General features: G+C 38.5%; 3 protein-coding genes across 3 annotated transcripts; 2 read left to right on the forward strand and 1 right to left on the reverse strand.

Annotated features, from left to right (window-relative positions):
* Window positions 1–2,951: 2,951 nt before the first annotated feature.
* On the forward strand, window positions 2,952–6,244 carry LOC134818186 (aspartate aminotransferase, mitochondrial-like). Its single transcript, XM_063827626.1, has 5 exons — window positions 2,952–3,116; window positions 3,293–3,478; window positions 4,133–4,238; window positions 4,399–4,582; window positions 4,749–6,244. The coding sequence occupies exons 1-5, from the start codon at window positions 3,014–3,016 to the stop codon at window positions 5,346–5,348; spliced, it is 1,179 nt and encodes a 392-aa protein (XP_063683696.1). The 5' UTR covers window positions 2,952–3,013; the 3' UTR covers window positions 5,349–6,244.
* Window positions 6,245–6,395: 151 nt separating this feature from the next.
* LOC134817707 (methionine synthase-like) lies at window positions 6,396–22,358 on the forward strand. The gene is made up of 28 exons (XM_063826945.1): window positions 6,396–6,577; window positions 7,070–7,168; window positions 7,314–7,405; window positions 7,993–8,085; window positions 8,275–8,437; window positions 8,763–8,938; window positions 9,183–9,336; window positions 9,569–9,672; window positions 10,033–10,180; window positions 10,342–10,454; window positions 14,472–14,645; window positions 14,925–15,077; window positions 15,667–15,846; window positions 16,010–16,126; window positions 16,432–16,575; window positions 16,862–17,101; window positions 17,251–17,341; window positions 17,598–17,685; window positions 17,869–17,954; window positions 18,199–18,301; window positions 19,248–19,422; window positions 19,588–19,672; window positions 19,803–19,940; window positions 20,084–20,253; window positions 20,371–20,553; window positions 20,694–20,801; window positions 21,023–21,226; window positions 21,447–22,358. Exons 1-28 carry the CDS (start codon window positions 6,559–6,561, stop codon window positions 21,537–21,539), a joined length of 3,693 nt encoding a protein of 1,230 aa, XP_063683015.1. The 5' UTR covers window positions 6,396–6,558; the 3' UTR covers window positions 21,540–22,358.
* LOC134818249 (kielin/chordin-like protein) lies at window positions 11,236–13,265 on the reverse strand. Its single transcript, XM_063827737.1, has 2 exons — window positions 12,182–13,265; window positions 11,236–12,037 (listed from the first exon to the last, which is right to left on the reverse strand). Exons 1-2 carry the CDS (start codon window positions 12,633–12,635, stop codon window positions 11,412–11,414), a joined length of 1,080 nt encoding a protein of 359 aa, XP_063683807.1. The 5' UTR covers window positions 12,636–13,265; the 3' UTR covers window positions 11,236–11,411.
* Window positions 22,359–23,957: the final 1,599 nt, after the last annotated feature.

The following is a 23,957-nucleotide window of genomic DNA, read 5'->3' on the forward strand; positions in this document are numbered from 1 at the left end:
AACACAACACACCCACCAACCAGAAATCAAGGTAATAGCAATCAAACTATAAGCAGTAATCGTAATGCCAGGAGAAGGAGAAACCAAAGACAAAACCGAGCAGCAAGAAACAATTCGAACAACTCTCATTCATCTCACCCACCGAGAAGTGCTCCTTCTATCCAGTCTCCAGTTACTAAGCGAACAAGAATTGATACTCCAGAAATTGAGTCGCTTCATATGTCAAGTCTAACTATTCAATCTTCAAATGATAAAGAAATCACCATCGAAGCTTTTCAATGTCCAATCAGCATGGAGGTATTGATCTTTCACAAACAATCCACCTTTTAATCATATATAGTATGCTTGTTTTCTGTAGATGATTAAACATCATTGCTTCCATTTGTGAACCTCAACAACCATTTGAAGATTTACAGTAATAAATGATATTATCGTCTCTATTTCAGGCTATGTCAGATCCTGTGGTTGCTGCAGATGGACACTCCTATGATAGGATTTGTATAGAGCAGTGGTTACGTCATAATAACAGAAGTCCTATGAATAACACCATCTTGCAGCACAAGAAGCTCTTGCCAAATTACACATTGAAAAAGTGTATTTTGGAGTGGAACACTTTGAAAACTGTTCTGTCACCAGAGATTTGATTTTCTGAATTAAAGTTTTCTAATCCAGAAAATGTAATTAAAGTTTTAAGCCCGTATGGTTCATATTGAAAATGTGGGCATATTTCATTGTAGTAGCCAGATTTGGGAATCCGCAGTGGATTTTCAGATACCAGTGATGTATAAAGTATAACCCCCTAATCAAATTTAATTTACATAATGTATTTAAATTACAAAATAACACCAAAAGTGAATGTTATAATATAGTTCCACAAATAAAATGAGGATGAAACATGTGAAATCAATGTTATTGAAAGGTTACATGGTAACTCTACCGGCTACCATGGCAACTCCACTGGTAATTACAGTAAAACCCAGATTTACCGCAAACCCTGATTTACCGCAAACCCCCAATTTACCGCAGCCATTTTCTTTCCCCAAATACGGCTTAACATACATAATTCCAAGAACCAAAACCCCGATTTACCGCAAACCCTGATATACTGCGGCATTTCTCTTTCTCCCAAACACTGCGGTAAATCAGGGTTTTACTGTATCTAACTAACCTATGAGATTTTAATGAAAGAAAGCTTTCAAATTTGAGTTTAATTTCTAGTTGTAAACTTCTGATGTGATGAAATCAACTCTTTGTAAACAGTAGGTTTACCATATATAATAATCGTAAATACAGTTATCAAATAATTTGGGATTTTTCAACAAATCAAATGCAATTTCTGTACATCGACTTTGCTGTACTTATGATCAATTTCTTCAAACCCTTAAAAAACCAAACACCTAATATACCTATATAAACCAACCTAATATATGCTGAACCATTCCTCTAAACTACCTGACAACTTTAAAGACACACAAATCCTTAAGGGTCCTATTTAACTATCTATGGCTATAATATATGATAACCATTACTTTATTATACATTATTGTACATTATTCGGCATTATTCGAAATATTGAATGTGGTGTTAATCTTCATGAGCAAGTACACATAATTTAAATTTGTACTTTGCGTATCCCTGTATCACTTGAACTCTATAACTGTCCTTTGTACAAAATTAATATTTATTTATAAAATAACTTCCATGGGTTTCAAGAATTATTCCTGTGTTGATTTGAGTATAAACGAAAGATGCAAGGTAGCAATGTAATGTATCACCCTGTAATTTGTATTTAACATTATAATTGACGATCTTGACATGCAGAATCCGTATTCCGTAATAAACTTGTTGTAAAGTTTAATTTTTATAGCATATATTGTGTTCGGTAAATTATAGCCGCCAATGTTCTTGCCATACACTGGCACATAGTGATAAATTTTAATTTCAGTTTATCGATTGTTTAAATCATTTAAAAAACCACAGTTTCAAGATTTTAATAAAATTGAAGTTTTAATTTGATTCTGTAACGTTACTGTAATTGATGTTCAGTAACATGGAATCAGATACTTTTAAATCAAATGATGTAATAATATGGTAACCACATTGCATGAATGAGAGTGAGGTTATTTCACCGCACTCTCAACAGTATCTGTTTAATATTGTATTATCACCTGCAACTATGACTTACCATTTTGAGGTTACCCCAACAATCCAACAATCAACAATCAACATGATTATATAGCTGATATATGACCCGAAATCAGCATTATACTATATTACAACAAATGCCATGTGCTATGGTTTCGGTTTCGTAAAAAGTGATTATACACAATATGTTTCTAGAGTCATAGTTTAGACTGAATTATTTGTCCTCAATCAAAGCAACAAAGCATTTAAATTGAACAAAATAAACGAGATAAAAAACGAAAGCAATTCGAGAATTTTTAAATTTCATTCTTGCAGCAGACCTTTTCCTTCTTTTCAAGCAAAAATTTATTCAAAAGAGTTTTGCGCACGATTTGCAATAGTTGGGCGAGAATAAGCCAAGATTTGTACGAGTATGATATCGAAGTTATCACAGATTCGTTCTATTGTGAAGTTGGCAGTTGCAGGTGAAAATTATTATTTTTAAAACATTTTCAGTATTTGTATTACGAATTAATAGTTAAATTAAAACATTAACCAACATGACCAGTTTGTATAGGTTTGTATCAGTTTGTACTTTTGCATAACTAAATTTGTGTTTTATTATCACGCAAAGAATTTATCGTTATCTGACTGTGGGAATCATGATTTTGTGACATTAAATTTGTTGTCTCAAACACCACCTGCTGACCATTTGAAATTTTTAATAATATAAAGGTTTTATAAAATTAATTGTTTTTATAAAACTCAAACTCTTTAACTCTATATAGATATCGTTATCTTCAACTAAACATGCTATTAATAGACGATGTTAAGGGCGCTGCAAGCAACAACCCCTCTGCTGAGCCGTTCTTTCTGGTCACATGTACCAATGGGACCTCCAGATCCTATTATCGGTGTAACAGAAGCATTCAACAGAGACACTAACCCTAATAAGATGAACGTTGGGGTCGGAGCTTACAGAGACGATTCCGGTTTCAAAACATAACGATATAATTTTGAGGCTGGCATATACCAATCGCTTCATAATGCAGTCTTTCTTTGCGAAATACGATGATTCGTATTCGATATCGTGCTGTTGCTCCTTCCTACTAAACCTGATTAACCTTTACGCTCAGGAAAGAAACCTGATTAACAGTTCCATTTACAGGAAAGCCGTTCGTTTTACCATCAGTACGGGCTGCAGAAGAGAAGTTACTTTCCCAGAACCTAAACCACGAGTACCTGCCTACACATGGGTGCCCTCACTTCAGGCAAGCTGCCAAGATCCTGGCTTTTGGGGAGGACAGTGTTGCTGTTAAGGAGAACCTCGTTGCTTCCGCTCAGTCGATTTCAGGTTACCTTCATGTTACTTGTTTGTGTGTAGCTGCAGTAGTGGTGAGTTTGTACCAATGCCGAATATCTTTGTAGATATATCCCTAGATACAGAGAGAATATCTACTTCTTAGAAAATCACTTTTAAAAGGAGATATTTTATGATTTCTTTGAAAATCTTCCTAAATATCTCCTTCTATTCTGATTATTTTTCGTTTGTAAAAGCTCCTCTTCAAAAATCTTCCAAAATCTCTTTTTATATTCTGATGATTTTCCGTTTATCATTTAAGCTTTCTTTTGGAATAGAACTTTGAGTACCTCAATCGTGTCTTATGCCATCCTCAGTGACCTTGTAAGATGGTCATTCAAGAAAAATTCAGTCAAAACAGTGAAATTCAGGTCGCGGAAAGCTGAAATTCGAATATGTCCTACCGCGCCGGTAAGACATATTCAAAATGTTCATTGCATCAAAGGTTTCTCCGGATATACTGCTTCCAGTACCTTGATGGCGACTTGTGTCACTCTCACTGAGTACTGACCTTGTTCACTGGTCAAAAATGCAGACAAAACCGCGAAATTTCGGTCAAGGAAACGCCGTTTCCTTTCCGAAACGGCAGAAAAGCTTATATCTGACCTGTAATTTAATAACATTTAACCTTATCTATGACATCCACAGGTACGGGTGGTCTTAGAATTGGAGGTATGTTTCTGAAAAAGTTCCATAGCTCCAAGCAGCTTTACCTTCCATCACCTAGCTGGGGGAACCACACACCTATATTCAAGTTAGTATGCTGAAGAAAAGGCTTGTAATTGGATGAAATTCTGGTCTTCAAAGAGACATTTAATTGTAAAGCCTTAAAATGTTGATGTTTTATCGTAAATTTGAAGCTTCAACTCATAAATGACCATTCCTTGTTATGTTATTTAAACTCAAAACGTCAGGGAAAGTGGACTGGAAATCAAATCATACTCATACTACAAAAAAGACACGAAATCTCTCGACTTGGAGAACATGTTAGCTGACATAGGTAAAATAGAGGAGGGAGCCACGATACTACTTCATGCGTGCGCGCACAACCCAACTGGAGTAGATCCAACCCCCGAGCAGTGGGACCAAATATCTCAGGTAATGTAGAATTGTTTTATGAACTGGTTGATGGTTCTCCCCAGGCTAAATCCCGGGGGTATTGATCATACCATGTTATCACATTTCAATGATCATGACTACTAGTAATAAATATCTTACCAAATGATGTCATCATAAGATACTGATACCCAAAATTTACCTCCAGGCTATAAAAAAGAGGAATCTACTGGTATTTATTGACATGGCGTACCAAGGCTTCGCCAGTGGCTCTGTTGAAAAAGACGCCTACGCAGTCCGCAAATTCATTGCTGATGGGCACAGAATCCTTCTGTCTCAGTCCTTCGCGAAGAACATGGGCGTGTATGGCCAGCGATGTGGTGCATTCTCTATTGTTGCTGAAGACGCTGAGTCCGCTGCAGCTATTGAATCCCAGCTGAAGATAATAATCCGCCCTCTCTACTCCTCACCTGCTCTGACGGCTGCTCGGCTGGTAACCACCGTCCTTACAGACCAGCAACTCCACAAACAATGGCTTATAGATGTAAAAGGGATGGCGGACAGGATAATATCCATGAGATCAGCGCTGAAAGCGGGGCTAGCCCGGGAGGGATCAGTCCACAACTGGGACCATCTCACCAACCAGATTGGGATGTTCTGTTTCACGGGCATGAATCCTGAGCAGGTAGAGCGGCTTACCAGGGAGTTTAGTGTGTATCTGACGAAAGATGGGCGTATTTCTGTTGCTGGCGTTAGTTCAAAGAATGTGGATTATTTGGCTAAGGGCATGCATGAAGTAACCAAATAACTGAATAACTGTGTACGGAGTTCAGAGGGTTTGGAGCTCATAGTTAGGACAAATTCTATTATTCTAGGAAATTTAGAAGAAAAATAGTGGTCAATCTTCTATATACCATTTTAGGCTCACTATGTACACAATCTTCATGAACAGTTACCTGCTGACCAGTTTAAATCTGCTATTCATTATTTTTGACGTGGTTTCCAAAGCTTTATTCGATGGGTTTAACTATTTTAAGGAAACGTTTTATCGATGCTGGGCATCTAATATTTAGTAACTTAATCAAGTTTAAAGTAGAAGTTTTACTGTCGTGTTTTTAAACCGAAAGTATTTATAGTTTAGCATGGTGAAACGTAAATTATTATATTAACATCTTCATAGTTCATACATTATCATTTATCATTAAGTGTAAACAAGGATTCATTTCCAATAATCATTTTACGATCATGACAAAAACTTTGACAATGCAGGACAGCAAGATACTATGTCATCAAAGTTGTTGAGTGCCAATGGATCTACCAAAATAGGTTTTTCAGTAGACCAAACAGATAGTTGTTACTGTAGATAGGTTCCGACAACAGGAGTGCTGCGGCCCGCCCGCTCACCTAGTCACTTGTTAGACTCCGCCACAGCCAAGCGACTAATAGTGAGGGGTTAAGGTACCATACGGGAATAACTCTCTCCAAGGATTAAACCACCGAGAACAGGTCATAGCCAACTCATTAATAAAACACAAGGTTATATTTGAAATCCATAAAAGCATCAAGGATGTCACTCCCAGATCTTGACCACCAGTTGGAGGATGAAGCGTAGCATGAGGCGTCACTGAATTTCCGCAAGGGATCAAACAATGGATCAAACATTTACGATCAAATTGTATTATAGCGCTCGATTGGAATTGATTTGTCTTTTATACAAATTATTGTTTAAATTGTCAATTTCTTTTACGTAAAAACCAAATAAATGTTATAGACCGATCTATAACGATACGTAATATCCAGATCCGGAATTTTGCAACGATTATGAGTACATTTTTCAGATTTTTCTAACTTAGCACCAGATCAGGTAGTGACGAATGAAGTGAGCTAGAAGTTGAAACGAGTTGAGATCTAAAAATGACCTGACGTCATTAGACTAAACACGTGACGTAATCAGACGGTTTTAGGGATCTCTTCTTTCTTCCTTCTTCCTTCTTCTACATATAATAATCTGCAGTAAAATGAAGGAGAATGTCAGCGGTGAGATGGTTATTTTTGTTTATTATTGTTGATTCGAAAATATGTCTCGATCACATACAGGGGGGGGGGGGCGGGGGGTTGCCACGTGTCACCCCCTCCCATACATAATAATATAATATTCTCACTTAACGCAATAGTATTTCTCAGTAATTTAAGAAAATTTGACTGTAATTTATGGATTTTCATCTAATTATAGCTATAGCACCAAAGAACAAGTTTTTCAAACAGGAATATCCGGTTTGGAGAATAATGATCGAATTTAGTGATAACAATCATTTCGTTGCATTCTGCAGGAATTTTCAGATAAATATCTTTCAACCTTTCGTAGCTAGTAATTTTGCACTTTTCTAGAAATCATGACAGGTAAATCGTTGATATTATGTTTGATATAATATTATAATATCAAGCATGATATCTTCTTGACGTTTCTTATTTGTTGTACCTTGTCCTTATTTCATAACCTATCTCCCTTTACACAAAGCCCCATTTTAGAAGCACTGCGAAGCGAGCTGTCCCGGAGGATGATGTACATGGATGGTGGTATGGGAACCATGATACAAGAACTCGACCTCAAGGAGGCTGACTACCGAGGTTTGAACTGTTAATTGGGATGAAAACTGTTAACTTTTCATAGTTATAAAATAATGTAGATTTTTTTGATTCATTAAATTTGAAGCAACTACTGACTCAACCTTATAATAATTTTATTAGCTGTAGTTAAATAAAGTCTAAACAGGAGAACAGTTCTCCGAGCACCCGTGTCCGCTGATTGGTAATAACGACCTCCTCTCAATTACACAACCTTATCAGATCAAGAAGATTCACAAAGTTAGTTTTACCATATTTTCTAGGTTTTCGTTTACATTTTCCTATCTGTCGGGTTTCTTGTCTTTACATAACTTGGAAACTGCTGAAAACTTCAATTTTTTCTCTGGTATTAAACCGGGGTTTTAATTTATGGGTAGTGACACTGCCAGGTGACATCGATAAAATGGTATTTGTCGTGGAAGAGATGCTCTGCGTCCGATAAGAGAATTAACTTATCAATTTACAAAGACTTAAATTTTTAACAAAGTTAAATTTTAACAATTCTTAATATAACCGGAGTACGTAATAATGACCAGATTATACTGCATTGTAAAAGTTTAATTAATATACAGGCTACGTCTGGTACTACCAGTACTGGTAAAATTGCAGTCCGGTCTGTAAGTTCATGACACTTATTTCTTCGTCAAACCCAAGCAGCTGTATGCAGCCCCCCGCCCCCCCCCCCCCCCCCCCCCGCCCCCGCTCAACCCCCCCCCCCCCCCGGTGGAACTGCAACTACCAACATGACATAAAAACAACCTTATATATATATATATGATATACAGGGTGTACCACAGTATATCACATCAACTCTAATCTTTTTACAGGACTATCTACTGACTGGAGGAGCAGACTTCATTTCTACCAACACTTTTAACTCAACAAGCATTGCAATGGCTGATTACCAGATGGAAAACTTGGTATGATAGTTAATAGTATGATTTAGTTTCATTCAAAATACATTTTCTCTTTCCTACCCAATATTGAGGATAAAGTTTATTAAACTTTCCTATCCTGTTTTTACAAACTGTAATCCGTCAAATTTGGAACTGACACCCCCCCCCCCCCCCCCTAATCTTTACTCCCTTAGTAAATGTGATTTCTCCCAGGTGTACCAGCTGAACATGGCTGCAGCGAAGGTAGCAGTAGAAGCAGCCCAGGAAGTGACGTGTGAGACAGGAGTAGTGAGATATGTTATCGGAGTCCTGGGTCCCACTAACAAGACTCTGTCTTTATCTCCGAGTGTGGAGGACCCTGCTTTTAGGAATACCAGTGAGATTTTAGTAAAAATGAGAATCTCAGAAAATTGATGATAAAACGTCAGCGAATTATTAAATACAGTAACATAATATCATAATATATTATATAGTATATAATAGTTGTGCTAGTGATCATCTGTACAGCGGAGAGATCAAATCTCAGCTTGGTTGTCCGCCGGGGTAATAGTTACGTGCTCCAGCCTGGGTAATAGTTACGTTGTCCAGCCTGTGCCGCTTAGTTAGCTTAGTTAGCTTAGTTAGCTTAGTTAGCTTAGTTAGCTTAGTTAGCTTAGTTAGCTTAGTTAGCTTAGTTAGTGTATGACGTCATATCTTATCAGCGTTTGACGAGCTGGTAACAGCGTACACGGAACAAGCCACAGCACTACTCGACGGAGGCGTGGATATTCTCATGGTTGAGACCATATTTGATACTCTCAACGCTAAGGCCGCACTTTTTGCCATCAGTCAGCTGTTGGAGACGGACAAATATACACATTTGGATGTTCCTATTTTTGTAAGTTTTTATAATATCACGGATTTGATGAGTGAGTGAATTTTTTTCAAAAAAGTTATTATTTACGAATGAATTGGGTGCATTTTTGTGAAATATGAAATTGAAGAGAAAAACATAAATATTATGTAGTATACTAGTAGTAAATAGAGATATTACTACCACTTTCCTTTTATTTATTCTCTGGATTTTGACTAAAATAACTTTCTTCCGCTGCGAATAAAGTTGAACTCAATACATTCCGCAGATTTCTGGAACTGTAGTAGATCTAAGTGGACGGACCTTGTCCGGACAAACAGTTGAGGCTATGGTAACGTCCCTAATGCACTTCAAACCTCTGTGTATGGGGCTCAACTGTGCTCTGGGTGCTACTGAAATGAGACAATTCATTAGAGAACTAGGTTAGTTGGCTGCTAAATGGTAATTAATGGTTCTCTTATTTTTCACTATTTATTTTAGTATGTTTTCGATCGTTTGCAAAGAATAATTCATATGCATATGAATTATTCTTTGCAAACGATCGAAAACATACTAAAATACCATATATATGGTCACGAGCGACAATTTGTAGTGCCAGAATTCTGCAGAATTCTGACTCCATGAAAATTAATTCTAAACCAACTTTTTAAACAGGTGAGTTTTGTGATACGTATGTGAGTTGTTATCCGAACGCTGGACTACCTAACGCTTTTGGAGGATACGATGATTCTCCAGAGGAGATGGCTGAGATTCTACAGGTTTTTATAAACGGCTAGTTTTTTAATCAATAGAGTAACCCGGGTTTCCTATCATTATTGCTCGAGAACCGTAGAGTAACCAAGTAACCAAATAACCAAGTAACCAAATAACCAAGTAACCAAGTAACCAAGTAACCAAATAACCAAGTAACCAAGTAACCGAGTAACCATGTAACCAAGTAACCAAATAACCATGTAACCAAGTAACCAAATAACCAAGTAACCAAGTAACCAAGTAACCATGTAACCAAGTAACCAAGTAACCATGTAACCAAGTAACCATGTAACCAAGTAACCAAGTAACCATGTAACCAAGTAACCATGTAACCGAGTAACCAAATAACCAACTCCTCTCCTCAGGAGTGGTCGGACTCAGGACTAGTGAACATACTGGGGGGTTGTTGTGGTACCACACCGCAACATATCAGAGCTATTGTAGAAGCAACTAAACATGCTCCTCCCCGCTTACCGCACTCTAAACTGGACACCTTCAAACTCACTCTATCTGGTGAGAATAGTGTTTAATGATGAGCCCTTATTTTTCTTCGTGTTACTAGAGTCAGTGAATGCGTGAGGGGACTGAAGTGTCCGTCAGTTATGTGTTTTTAGTCGAGCTGTTATAACTTGTTTTAGCCGCATCGTTCATTTTATAACAAAACCATTTTTCAGGTCTTGAACCCATGTTGGCGTTTGAAGAGAGCAACTTTATCAACATTGGGGAGAGGTGCAATGTGGCCGGTTCAACTGTATTCAAGAAACATATAATGAACGATGATTTTGCAGTGAGTATAACAGTGTTTGATGCAATTTTATTAAATCTAGACATCTATAATGTATACAGTATAACAGTAACAGCTGTCAACAACGAAAATTTTCTCATTTTTGGTGGAAAATATGGATTGCGCCGTGTACATTGTAAAGGAAAATGGCGCGCAAATGCTATTATTTTGGCGCGCATGCATGCATGCAGTTACCTAAATACCTTAATTCCCAAAAATTTGGGCGACAAAAAATTTGAGCGGGCCTCTCGCCCAAATTTTTTGCAGACCAAATAAATTGCATAAATCTTTTCCGTCTGCTAAATTTTTTGCTAACCAAACTTTTGGCATTTAGCCTGTGGCCCTGAGATCTTTACACTTTAGAAAGATGGCTTTTTCTTCATATCCAAGTGAAATAATATTTGAAATTTTAGTTTTCTAATCTGTCATTCATGGCTTAACCAAGTGAAATGACAGATTTCACTAGAAATTAACGATTTTTAGTGGAAAATCGTTCATTTTTCGAAGAATTTGTGCCCAAATTTTTGGTCGCCCAAATGAGTTCAAATTTTCTGCCCAAATTTTTCGGGCTCAAATAAATTGTGCTCAATATAATGGCACACAAATTTTTGGGAACTAAGGTATACTTAGAGGAATCACGCCGAATGTTAGTTTCTCGGAAATATAGTTTCCCAATCTTGCATCTCGCCTGATGCCCAATGCGGGCAATGCCCATTACATCCCTTCATAGAAAGCCGAAAAGGGCTGCTTTATTTGACCGAGTGCAGTGGATAGAATTAAGTCCCAGAGGTAGACCGAAGTTAAAAGGTCATAGTTATAGAACCTGAATAAATACCTAACCTTCACAATATAACACGTGATGTCGGGAAAATCAGTAACGACAATTTTCTTAATGCTAATAATTTTTATTCAAATTTGTTTACGCCAAAAAATAAAATCAGATATCTGAAGATGGTGAAATCAACATGTTTTCTTCGTGCAGACAACTGCTCCGTTTCTGAGACAGGTGCAGACGTTGCAATCGTCCCTGATTTGCTCTCCCTCGTTGTATTCCTTGCCTTTGTATTCACAAGCTGCCCAAGCTTTGTCATCATCACAAATCTTTTTCGTGCAAGCAACTGCTCCATCTCTGAGACACCTACAAAGGTTACAGTAGTCCTTGAATCTGTCTCCTTCCTCGTATTGTTCGCCTTTATAATCGCAGGTGTCTTTGGTTTCTTCATCGCAGTTCTTTTTTGTGCAGACAACTTTTCCACTTCTTGTGCAGCCACAGTTGTTGCAATTGTCATGGAATCTCTCTCCTGCTTCGTATTGCTCACCTTTGTACTCACAAATGACGATAGTATCGTCATCACAATCGTCTCCGTCCGCTGTGCAAATAACTTTGCCATCTCCGAGACAGTGACAGAGGTTGCAGCCGTCTTTAAAATCTCCAGCTTCGTAATGTTTACCTTTGTACTCGCACATGGCATCACAGTTTTTTTCAGTGCAGATAACTTCCCCAGTTCTGGTGCAGCCACAGTTGTTGCAGTCGTCCTTGAATCTTTCTCCTGCTTCGTATTGCTCACCTTTGTACTCACAAGTGGCTTCACCATCGTCACGATCACATGCTTTTGATGTGCAGACTACATTTCCATCTCTGAGGCAGTGGCAAATGTTGCAGTCGTCTTTGAATTCTCCAGCTTCGTATTTTTCACCTTTGTACTCACAAGTGGCTTCAACGTCGTCACGATCACAAGCCTTTGATGTGCAGACTACATTTCCATCTCTGAGGCAGTGGCAAATGTTGCAGTCGTCCCTGATTGCATCTCCAGCATTGTACTCCCTGCCTTTGTGTTCACAAGTTGCTTTGTCTTCGTCATTATCACAGTTCATCTTCGTGCAGACTACTTCTCCAGTTCTGGTGCAGCCACAGTTGTTGCAGTCGTCCTTGAATCTCTCACCAGCCCTGTATGTTTCACCTTTGTGCTCACAACCTACGGGTACTGGTCTGTCACCTCTCACTGACACTGCAGCTAGTACCAGTATGACAATCACTAACATTATCTTCATCTTTAATTCCTTGAAGAGTGAAAAGGTTAAAATGAGTTGTTGGATTAAAGAATTGAAACTATAATTGTACGTGTAAAAGTTCATATGAAAAAAGCTCTGTCTATAACTGATAGTTAGGACATCAAGGAACATCGTCCTACATTAGCAAAAGTTAGCTGTGGTGTAAATTGTAAAGTCATATTAATTACATATGTAATTAATATGTATACATGTTGGTAAAATGGATCAGTCTTTAAACGTTTAAAAGAGAGATCGTTTAGCAGTAAGTGACCCAGTCCAGGGCGAGAAAAATCTTTAAGGAAGCCCTTTCCGCTGCAATGAGAACATCAGAAAATATCTACTTTCCTCCGACTCCTCCGCCCCTTTTAAACGGCTTAACGTCCTTTGTTGATTTGTTTTACACATCTGGATCAGTGTGAAAAGTTTTTTATAATAAGGTCTATTTGTTAAATCCTTTGTTAAATCGTTTTTAACTTTAGAGTGTGAGAAGGTTTTTTAAAGAAATGTTTCTCACACTATAGAGGCGAAAATGACTCTTTTGTTAACATGTTTTTGTGCGTTAAGGAAATTTAAAAACCGCGATAACACGCCCATGACGGGCTCTAACCACAATAACAATTTTGCAATTTTAACATGAAGTTAGCTGGTAGTCGGGCTAATGCTCAGAGGGTGGTATATTTTGTTTTAAAGTGTGAACTGCGAGGACGAGATAGATGTTTTTTGTTATAAACTGATAAATAGCTTAATTGAACCTATTGTATTTTTATATAACACCTTTCCTCACTCCATCCTGAGCTAGACTAACAATGAGAATCTTTGTGTTTGCACCAATAGTAGTAGTATACACGCCATCTCCATGCAGTCCATTAAAACTATAAAAACAGAGTGAGGCTGGTCGTGGTGTTATGACGTTTCCTTTGTAAGTATCAAATATCATTACCGAAAAGTCAAGAAAAATGAAAATATAAACCTAAAAATATAAACGTACGATGTTTCTGCGTTCGTGAATTCCGCGTTATTTGACCATTATTGATCTCCACGAATAATAAATACACGATCTAAAATAACCGAGTTTAACCGGCGCGGAGGTTCTTTTTAGTTTAGTTTCATATTTCTCACCAGGCAGCACTAGAGATAGTTTAGTTAAAACTAAACACATTTCTCACCAGGCAGCACTAGAGATAGTTTAGTTAAAAGTAAACACATTTCTCACCAGGCAGCACTAGAGATAGTTTAGTTAAAAGTAAACACATTTCTCACCAGGCAGCACTAGAGATAGTTTAGTTAAAACTAAACACATTTCTCACCAGGCAGCACTAGAGATAGTTTAGTTAAAACTAAACACATTTCTCACCAGGCAGCACTAGAGATAGTTTAGTTAAAACTAAACACATTTCTCACCAGGCGGCACTAGAGATAGTTTAGTTAAAACTAAACATATTTCTCACCAGGCAGCACTAGAGATAGTTTAGTTAAAACTAAACACATTTCTCACCAGGCGGCACTAGAGATAGTTTAGTTAAAACTAAACATATTTCTCACCAGGCAGCACTAGAGATAGTTTAGTTAAAACTAAACATATTTCTCACCAGGCGGCACTAGAGATAGTTTAGTTAAATCTAAACACATGTCTCACCAGGCAGCACTAGAGATAGTTTAGTTAAAACTAAACACATCTCTCACCAGGCAGCACTAGAGATAGTTTAGTTAAAACTAAACACATTTCTCACCAGGCGGCACTAGAGATAGTTTAGTTAAAACTAAACACATTTCTCACCAGGCAGCACTAGAGATAGTTTAGTTAAAACTAAACACATTTCTCACCAGGCGGCACTAGAGATAGTTTAGTTAAAACTAAACACTTTTCTCACCAGGCGGCACTAGAGATAGTTTAGTTAAAACTAAACACATTTCTCACCAGGCAGCACTAGAGATAGTTTAGTTAAAACTTAACACATTTCTCACCAGGCAGCACTAGAGATAGCCAGGAGACAGATTACAGAAGGTGCACAGATCCTGGATCTTAACTTTGACGACGGAATGATTGACGGGGAGAAAGCCATGGCTCATTTTGTGAACCTGATTACGTGTGAACCTGACGTTTCTAGAGTCCCACTCTGCATCGATTCCTCGGACTTTCAGGTCAGTTCTCTCGTCCTAACTCCAATAATTGATCGACCCTTACTTTTACCCGCTTAGCAACTCTTGTGGAAAAAACTTGATCATAACTTTAACGCATTAACAATTCAATTCACTTTCCCAAATATTGAAGCTACCTGACCTCAATCGTCCTTATTTATATTTGTTTTGAACAAATATCATTTTAACGAGTACGCCCAATTGGCTGCCCCGCCCCCCCCCCCCCCCCCCCCCCCCGGCCCCCCCCCCCCCCCCCCCCCCCCGCCAAGATAAACTACACAGGTAATAGAGGCGGGGCTGAAGTGCACTCAAGGGAAGTGTATTGTTAACAGTATCAGCTTGAAGGAGGGTAGGGAGGAGTTCCTTGCCAAGGCAGCTATTGTTAAAAGATATGGTGCTGCTGTGGTTGTAATGGCTTTCGATAAGCAGGGCCAGGTCAGCAGAAAGTATATCAACTTTCATCATCCAGGCTGTTAAATTCGCCAAATTTTCGTCAAAAAGTACGGCGTATTTAGAGTTCTCAGAAAGTACGCGAATAATTCGCCAATTTACAACTTCAAGTTTTAATTTTTAGGGCTGTTAGTGTTAAATTCGCCAAAAAATGCGCAGAAAATTCGGTAAAAATGCGGCAGTGGGAACTCGCAGCATTCTCGAGTACTAACCAGTAACCACGCACGTGTTGCGGGAAGCACATGTTTTGGCAATATTCCACCATACAAAGCCAACTTTCGTGAACAATTTGATGTGGGCACGTGATTTCCTGTTTCCGTATTTTTTTAAATGCGGCAATTTTCAAAAAAAAATCGTACGCGAATTTAATTCGATTAATACGTTTAGTGCGAATTTAACAGCATTGTTTATCATTCCAATAATTTGTAGTTGAATTAGTTAAATACATACATCACATTTATGTGAATCAATAATTCAACATATTAATTAATAATTTAACCACGACCGCGACCGTCTTTCCACGTATTGTTTTTAAAACTCTAGTATTACCTGCTACATAATATACCCTATACAGGCGGACACGTTTAAACGGAAGATAGAGATCTGTAAACGGTCCTATGATCTGTTGGTGCATGAGGGTGGGTACAACCCTACAGACATTATATTCGACCCTAACCTGCTAACTATTGGAACCGGGCTGGTGGAGCATGCCGAGTATGGCCGGGACTTCATCAGGGCCACTGAGTGGATCAAGGTTTTAAAATATACAATATATACATTCTTGGAAATTTCGGATTTACAATTTACATCGGTTAAAATATCTGTAATTTGAAACCTGGCTGTGATTAATTTGGTTCTCCTTTTAATTGTAGTATTTTGTGATTTTGTAATTTTTAATTTTTAATTTTTAATTTCAGAAAAACCTGCCCGGTGCCCATGTGTCTGGTGGACTTTCAAATCTTTCCTTTGCTTTCCGGGGAAACAGAATTATCCGAGAAGCGATGCATTCTGTCTTTCTGTCTTATGCTACTCAGGTAAGCTTAAACTCTGATATATCAGTATGATATGGAAAGACTGACGAGAGTTCTGAATGTGTTGCTGACTGCTGACTGCTGACTGCTGACTGCTGACTGCTGACTGCTGACTGCTGACTGCTGACTGCTGACTGCTGACTGCTGACTGCTGACTGCTGACTGCTGACTGCTGACTGCTGACTGCTGACTGCTGACTGCTGACTGCTGAATATCGCACGTAGCTATCGCCATATAATGGAGGTCGTTAGTGTAAACCATATTCGTAAGTTCAAATGTTTTATTTCATAACACCCCTCATTCTGCAGTTTGGTCTGGATATGGGGATAGTTCACGCTGGGAATCTCCCTCTTCTCAAAGATATTGACTCTACTCTCAAACAACTGTGCGATGATCTCATATGGAACCGAAACGGCGAGGAAGTCACCGACCTCATGCTGCTCTACGCAGAGGTTTGTAATTGGAATTTGGATACTGAACGGTGTCATATTATTCAGTTGTTTTAAACAACTTATCGGTTTTAAGTTATAGTGCAAAGATTTAGAATTGGCGGTTATTTACAAATTCGAAGTTCCTAGCGTTTCAAATGGAAATACCGTGAGACCCTCTATTATTATTATCAGAGATCTCAACCGCCAGTACTAAATTGTTTACGCTAATATAAGATACCTAGTCTTGTGTTGTTAATTGTTTTATTTAATTTGTATTTTTGTGAGTCCTCTACCAGAGCTATTGCAGAAAGTTAAAGGTAGTGGGGGAAAGAAGAAGATGACAGACGATGATTGGTTCAAGAAACCGCTCGACGCGCGACTATCTGATGCCATAGTAAATGGAATCGACAAACATATAGTGACGGATGTTAAAGAACTACAGTTAACGACAGACATAGAACCTTTACAGATTATTGAGGGTCCCCTGCTAGATGCTATGGGGATTGTGGGAGATCTCTTCGGATCCGGGAAGATGTTCCTTCCTCAGGTGCTTTCAAAATACAGATCACAGTTCACACAATAAAACAATTAGCTAATTTCTTTATGAAGGTCAAAAATTGCGTTAATTACGTCTTAGTTTAAACTGACATTTCCTAATCAGTTTGTCTTTATTTTTATTGGAGCAATATGTTCAAGGTGATAAAAAGCGCGAGAGTAATGAAGAAAGCTGTTGCCTACCTCACTCCTTTTATTGAGGCATCAAAAGTTGAAGGACAGAATTACAAAGGTAACGATCAAGGATTTTTATCTGTCACGAAAAAGTCATTTTAAATAATCAAATTTTATGATTTTGCCTTCACTATATTTTTCCTGTGTCCACTGCTCCACGATTTCCTGCCCCAGATTTTACAGTCCTCTAAAATCTAAATCAATGCTAGAGTTGTTATAATAATGGGGATAGAGAGCAGGCCCATGAGTTGATATCACTGAACAACAGGATACAGCTCACAGCGCACTTCTTATTCTTGTTCCCTCCTTTAAAGGTACGATAGTGCTAGCCACAGTGAAGGGCGATGTCCACGATATTGGTAAAAACATTGTTGGTGTAGTGCTGGGATGCAACAACTACAGGTATTTATAATTCTCTACAGGTATTATATTACGCTGCTAGCTTTTATATAACTACTTATCTAATGAAGTTAGATCAGGATGAGCAAGTGTATCGGGGGGTTGATCTCTGATACCCTACTATATCTCTGTTGATACTATATTTCAATATAACTCTGCTGCAAAATTAATGGTTTGCCTCTACAGGGTTATTGATTTGGGGGTGATGTGTCCTTTAGAGAGGATACTGTCGACAGCAGACAAGGAGAAGGCAGACATTATTGGAGTGTCGGGTATGTGGAATATAATTAGCAGATTATCATTACCGAGTACTCCTTACTCCTTTCGCGAATAATAACCTCTACGGTTATAACCTCAACGGTTATAACCTCAATCATAACCTTTATATCATAATCTTAATTATAACCTCTATATCATAGCCTCAATTATAACCTCTATATCATAACCTCAATTATAACCTCTATATCATAACCTCAATTATAACCTCTAGTATAAACTGGTTTCCTTATCCCACAGGTCTGATAACTCCATCTCTAAGGGAGATGGTGAACATAGCAACTGAGATGAACAACAGGGGGATGACTACACCTCTACTTATTGGGGGAGCAACTACCAGCAGGTAGTGTGTGCTTTCTTAGTAGTGTGTGCTTTCTTAGTAGTGCAGTATCTTACAGTCGTCTCAGTGGTAACTACCAGCAGGTAGTGTGTGCTTTCTTAGTAATGCAGTATCTTACAGTCGTCTCAGTGGTAACTACCAGCAGGTAGTGTGTGCTTTCTTAGTAATGCAGTATCTTACAGTCGTCTCAGTGGTAACTACCAGCAGGTAGTGTGTGCTTTCTTAGTAATGCAGTATCTTACAGTCGTCTCAGTGGTAACTACCAGCAGGTAGTGTGTGCTTTCTTAGTAATGCAGTATCTTACAGTCGTTTCAGTGGTAACTACCATGCCAGCAGGTAGTGTGTGCTTTCTTAGTAATGCAGTATCTTACAGTCGTCTCAGTGGTAACTACCAGCAGGTAGTGTGTGCTTTCTTAGTAATGCAGGTAGTGTGTGCTTTCTTAGTAATCTTACAGTCGTCTCAGTGGTAATTTATTACGTATGTTGGTAATTACTGGTAATTACAGGTAATTGATTACCTCAGAGGTACTGCTTTGTCTCCTCTTTCATCTTACAACTACAATAACATTCTATTCAGGAAGCACACACTACAATAACATTCTATTCAGGAAGCACACACAACAATGACATTATATTCAGGAAGCACACACTACAATAACATTCTATTCAGGAAGCACACACAACAATGACATTATATTCAGGAAGCACACACTACAATAACATTTTATTCAGGAAGCACACACTACAATAACATTATATTCAGTAAGCACACACTAACATGACATTATATTCAGGAAGCACACACTACAATGACATTATATTCAGGAAGCACACACTAACATAACATTCTATTCAGGAAGCACACACTACAATAACATTCTATTCAGGAAGCACACACTACAATTACATTCTATTGAGGAAGCACACACTACAATAACATTCTATTCAGGAAGCACACCGCGGTAAAGATCTGGCCATCTTACCCCGACTTGTGTATCTACGTCCCGGATGCGTCCCGGGCCGTTAACGTGGCCACGTCCCTCGTTAACAAGGACCCGAAGTATATGGGGGACATTAGGAAGCTGTATGAGAAGGTGCAGCTGGATCACACCAAGGTTCTTCAGGTAGGAGATTTTTTTGAAATGAGTTTCCAGTTAGATACAGGTAGTTGTATTGCCGATCTTTTGGCAGGGCGACGGTTTACTTATTTTGAATTGAGTATATTTTTTACTGTGTCTGGTAACTCAGTAGGTATACCTACCTACTTAACTCGGTTTCTATTTTTACAGAAGAAACAAATAACCCCTCTACTAGACTGCAGAAAGAAGAGATTCCAATGCACCATGCCCACCCCTCCGACTCCAAACGAATTAGGTAATTATTTGTTTTATCACTTTATTATCAGACGAATACACTAATACAGTTGCCTGATTAAATATAAAATAACATACCGGGGTTACGTGTGTTTGAATTAATGTTCTAGAAAAGAAAAAAACAATTTCAGGGGTCCAAGTATTTGATAGTTACGATCTGAACGAAGTCGTTGAGCTGATCGATTGGAAGCCGTTTTTCGATGTGTGGCAACTTCGTGGTCGTTACCCCAATCGGTCTTATCCCAAACTATTCGATGATAAGACAGTAGGTACGTAAGTCTTGTAGTTGTACACTGTCATAAGCTGTAGTACATATATAATTATATATTACATTACATTTTTTTAAATGGTTGCCCCCCCCCCCCCCCCCCCCCCATTGTGATTTAATTTAAATATCCTAATGACCCACCAGGAGCTGAAGCAAAGAAGCTGTTTGGTGATGCTCAGGAAATGCTTGCGGAGTTGATGACGTCACTGGAAGGGAAGGCTGTGATTGGTCTGTTTCCAGCTCACTCCCAGGAAGATGACGTGATTATTCAGCACGGGGGACGGGATTTAACCTGTTACATGCTCAGACAGCAGGTTCAGTTCTAACCCTGTCTTTATTTCTTTAACCTATATACTATATAGTAATCCATTCATTACAAGTATGAAGACAAAACTGAGGAACCATATCTCAAATCAGTATCCATATCGCAGATAAAGTCAGGGAAAGAGGACGTGTACCTGAACACATCTGATTTCATTGGTCCACCTGGGTCACATGATCACATGGGCATGTTCTGCTGTTCTATTTTTGGCTCTGTTGCCATGGCAGCTAAGTATGAAGATGCGGGTGATGATTACAATAGTCTCATGGTTAAGTCTCTGGCTGATAGATTGGTGAGCAAACTATTTTCCACCCTTATTTATGTTTGTTCAAATTCAATACAATCATATATAAGTATTTAAGTTAGCTTTGTAGATTTCTCCAGATGTGATCTATATATTATTTGGGTTAAGTTTAGTTTTATTGTCACCAGGTTGAAGCATTAGCTGAGCATCTCCACGTGAAAGTTCGCACAGACCACTGGGGATACGATAACAACGAGGACCTGGACATCGCCGACCTTCATTCTGTGAAATACCAGGTACATAAGTACAGACGATTATTCGTAAATTATCATTGTCGGACCTTTATTAAACGCACCATTTTAAAATGTAGATTGTGGACCGATCTAAAAGCTCTTTTATCAGACCCTCTTGGAAAAAATTAGATACTAAGGACACCAGTAGGGAAGAGTTGTGACTATACATTAGAAGTTAGTAGTAGTACTATTTGTATAGTCCCACTGTAAATATCCTGACTCAGGGCACAAGGCCAGCCCCCGGTTATCCGTCCCTACCTGACCACGCCCTTAAAGACGTGCTCTGGGACCTTCTCAGCGTGTCCGGCTCCATTGGAACTGAGCTGACTGACTCGTACGCGATGTCACCCCCTGCTAGTGTGTGTGGACTGTATATTGCACACCCGGACTCCTTTTATTTCAACCTGGGACTTGTAGGACGGGATCAGGTGAGATTTATTCTTTACTCGTTAGTTCTGCTGCCTGTGTGCTACTTATTTTCCTTCTTTTAGTTTGGAATACTTATTTAATAGAGGTTATGGTTAACTCCACAGAATGTTAAATCAACCTATTTGAGTTACCACTTATCTACCGTAACTGCAATCCAGCCTTATATTTATAATAGTAGTAGTATACTACTACTATTATAATAGCTCTATACTTCATCAGGTGGAGGATTACGCCCAAAGACAGAATGTTAGTGCGAGTAGTGTTGAGATATCACTAGATACTGTGTTAGGATACGAGCCTGCCAAGAGATGATCATTCTCAAAGCTCAGCATACTGCAGACTTTGGTTTTTGGACTAAACAAAGTTACTTTTATTGTACCATATATTATTTAGTGTATAAAGCTGCTTTTGTATGGATTTTATTTTCTTAATCAAACCATTCATACCTGTTTGTTGGAAATGTGCCAAGTTTATAATAGTTGGATCGTGGCCAAACATTCTCTTGGTTCCACCATGCTTGTCTGTATTTTTGCGAGGTTTATATTAACTAGCTGTGTATGTACTAATCTCTGAAATGTTCATATCAATGTAAGTGGCACAATTTATTTAGATCATGGGGAATTATTATTTTGGTGCAACTTAAGTTCTTTTATGTAATACGATGGTGAATGTCATCATTATTTTTTTATAACTTATTGGTTCTTTTTATGTTTGGGAGTTCGTTTGTTGTTACTTTAATTTATTTCCTAATTTTATATACATAATTCATATTTGATACGATAATGTAGATAACCGTTTCCTGTTTGCTCATTGCTCCACCGTCACATCATACCCATAGTACATGAAAAATGAACATTTGGTATTTTAATTTTAATTTGTAATTTCCTAGTTATTATGTTTTTACCTGAAACGTTGTATCCTTTGTTGTCTAAAATATTATATTATTTGATAGTAACCTCTTCTTAATGTGGGCGCATTAGATTTTTCACTTAAACCATTCCAGCTTACAGATCAGAATTTTCTACCATATAATGTTAAATTTGTAAAAGTATAGACATAGTTGCTGTTAGTAACTAGGTAACTGTACTGTTAGTATAGGGAGACAGATGAATAATGTATGGATTAATTTGGAGCCGAACTTAATTCAACATGTCTTATTCTAAGCTGAGCTGCTCGTATAAATACCATGATGCTCATCATAATGTGGAGATCAAGGACTTGCAGACAATGTTTGAACCTAGGAAAGCGTCTAATATCCTTTTTAAACAGAGGCACATGTTTTTAAAATAGGTTATCTTCGCGAACTTTGCTGTGGGTAACAATAATACTGCACATTATACCGCACCAATACTGTATCATGCTAACTTTATCAAGATCAGAACAATGCCCAACCGGTCTCAGAGTGGGGGGTACCTCCCCCCCCCCCCCCCCCCCCCCCCCCCCCCCTCCCGCCTCAGAGTCCAACATTAAACTCAGGAAGAGCTGTGTAAGACTAGCTACTCTCACTAATGTAAAGAAACTAGGGACTCTATTTAGCGGGATTTAGCTTAATTCGTTATTATAATGTCTTATTCTTAAAAGCTTAAACAAAGAAGAAAGATATCTGGGTTTTAGGAATGACGAGAAATTAATATTATCGTTCGTTTCTGAGCTGAAAGAGTTAGCCATCCCATGTTAATAACACACCCTGTTACTCCGAAATCCCTTACTGCACAAAAAGCAAAAATTATTATTTGATCTTTAATGACTAACCACAGCTATCTTTGTCCGTATTAACGACTGTTCCTGCTTCATAGTCAGAACATGTTGCAGATCTAGCCTCACTGAATCTTCCTACTTCACAGTCAGAACAGGTTGCAGATCCAGCCTCACTGAATCTTCCTGCTTCACAGTCAGAACAGGTTGCAGATCCAGCCTCACTGAATCTTCTTGCTTCACAGTCAGAACAGGTTGCAGATCCAGTGGTAGTTCTAACAAATGGTAGATACTGAAGCTAGCGAGTCTAATAGGTGGTAGATAGGCTGTAACTAAAACAGTAAGGGTTCGGTTGGGGTTAGTGTTAGTTGGTTATGATAAGGCCACAGGGGTGCGTTATCAGTTGTAGAGGAGAATACTGAACTACGCATCAAAACTTCTCCTTCCATCAATTTGCACAACAAAATTAGAATTATCGATTTCATAATTAAGACTTTTCAATAACTGGTGTACGCTGAAAATTTTCAGAGCTGTGAGGTAGCAACACTAAACTATGAGCAACGAGGTTTCTAGATTTTTCTAGAACAAAGCAGAGTGAACATCCAGCTCCTTATCTGATGGCATCATCCTACTCTCTGCTCCTTATCTGATGGCATCATCCTACTCTCTGCTCCTTATCTGATGGCATCATCCTACTCTCTGCTCCTTATCTGATGGCATCATCCTACTCTCTGCTCCTTATCTGATGGCATCATCCTACTCTCTGCTCCTTATCTGATGGCACCATCCTACTCTCTGCTCCTTATCTGATGGCATCATCCTACTCTCTGCTCCTTATCTGATGGCACCATCCTACTCTCTGCTCCTTATCTGATGGCATCATCCTACTCTCTGCTCCTTATCTGATGGCATCATCCTACTCTCTGCTCCTTATCTGATGGCATCATCCTACTCTCTGCTCCTTATCTGATGGCATCATCCTACTCTCTGCTCCTTATCTGATGGCACCATCCTACTCTCTGCTCCTTATCTGAT

Source organism: Bolinopsis microptera, chromosome 7 (genome assembly GCF_026151205.1).
Source record: "Bolinopsis microptera isolate Bmic1 chromosome 7, MBARI_Bmic_1.0, whole genome shotgun sequence".
Lineage (NCBI taxonomy): Eukaryota > Metazoa > Ctenophora > Tentaculata > Lobata > Bolinopsidae > Bolinopsis > Bolinopsis microptera.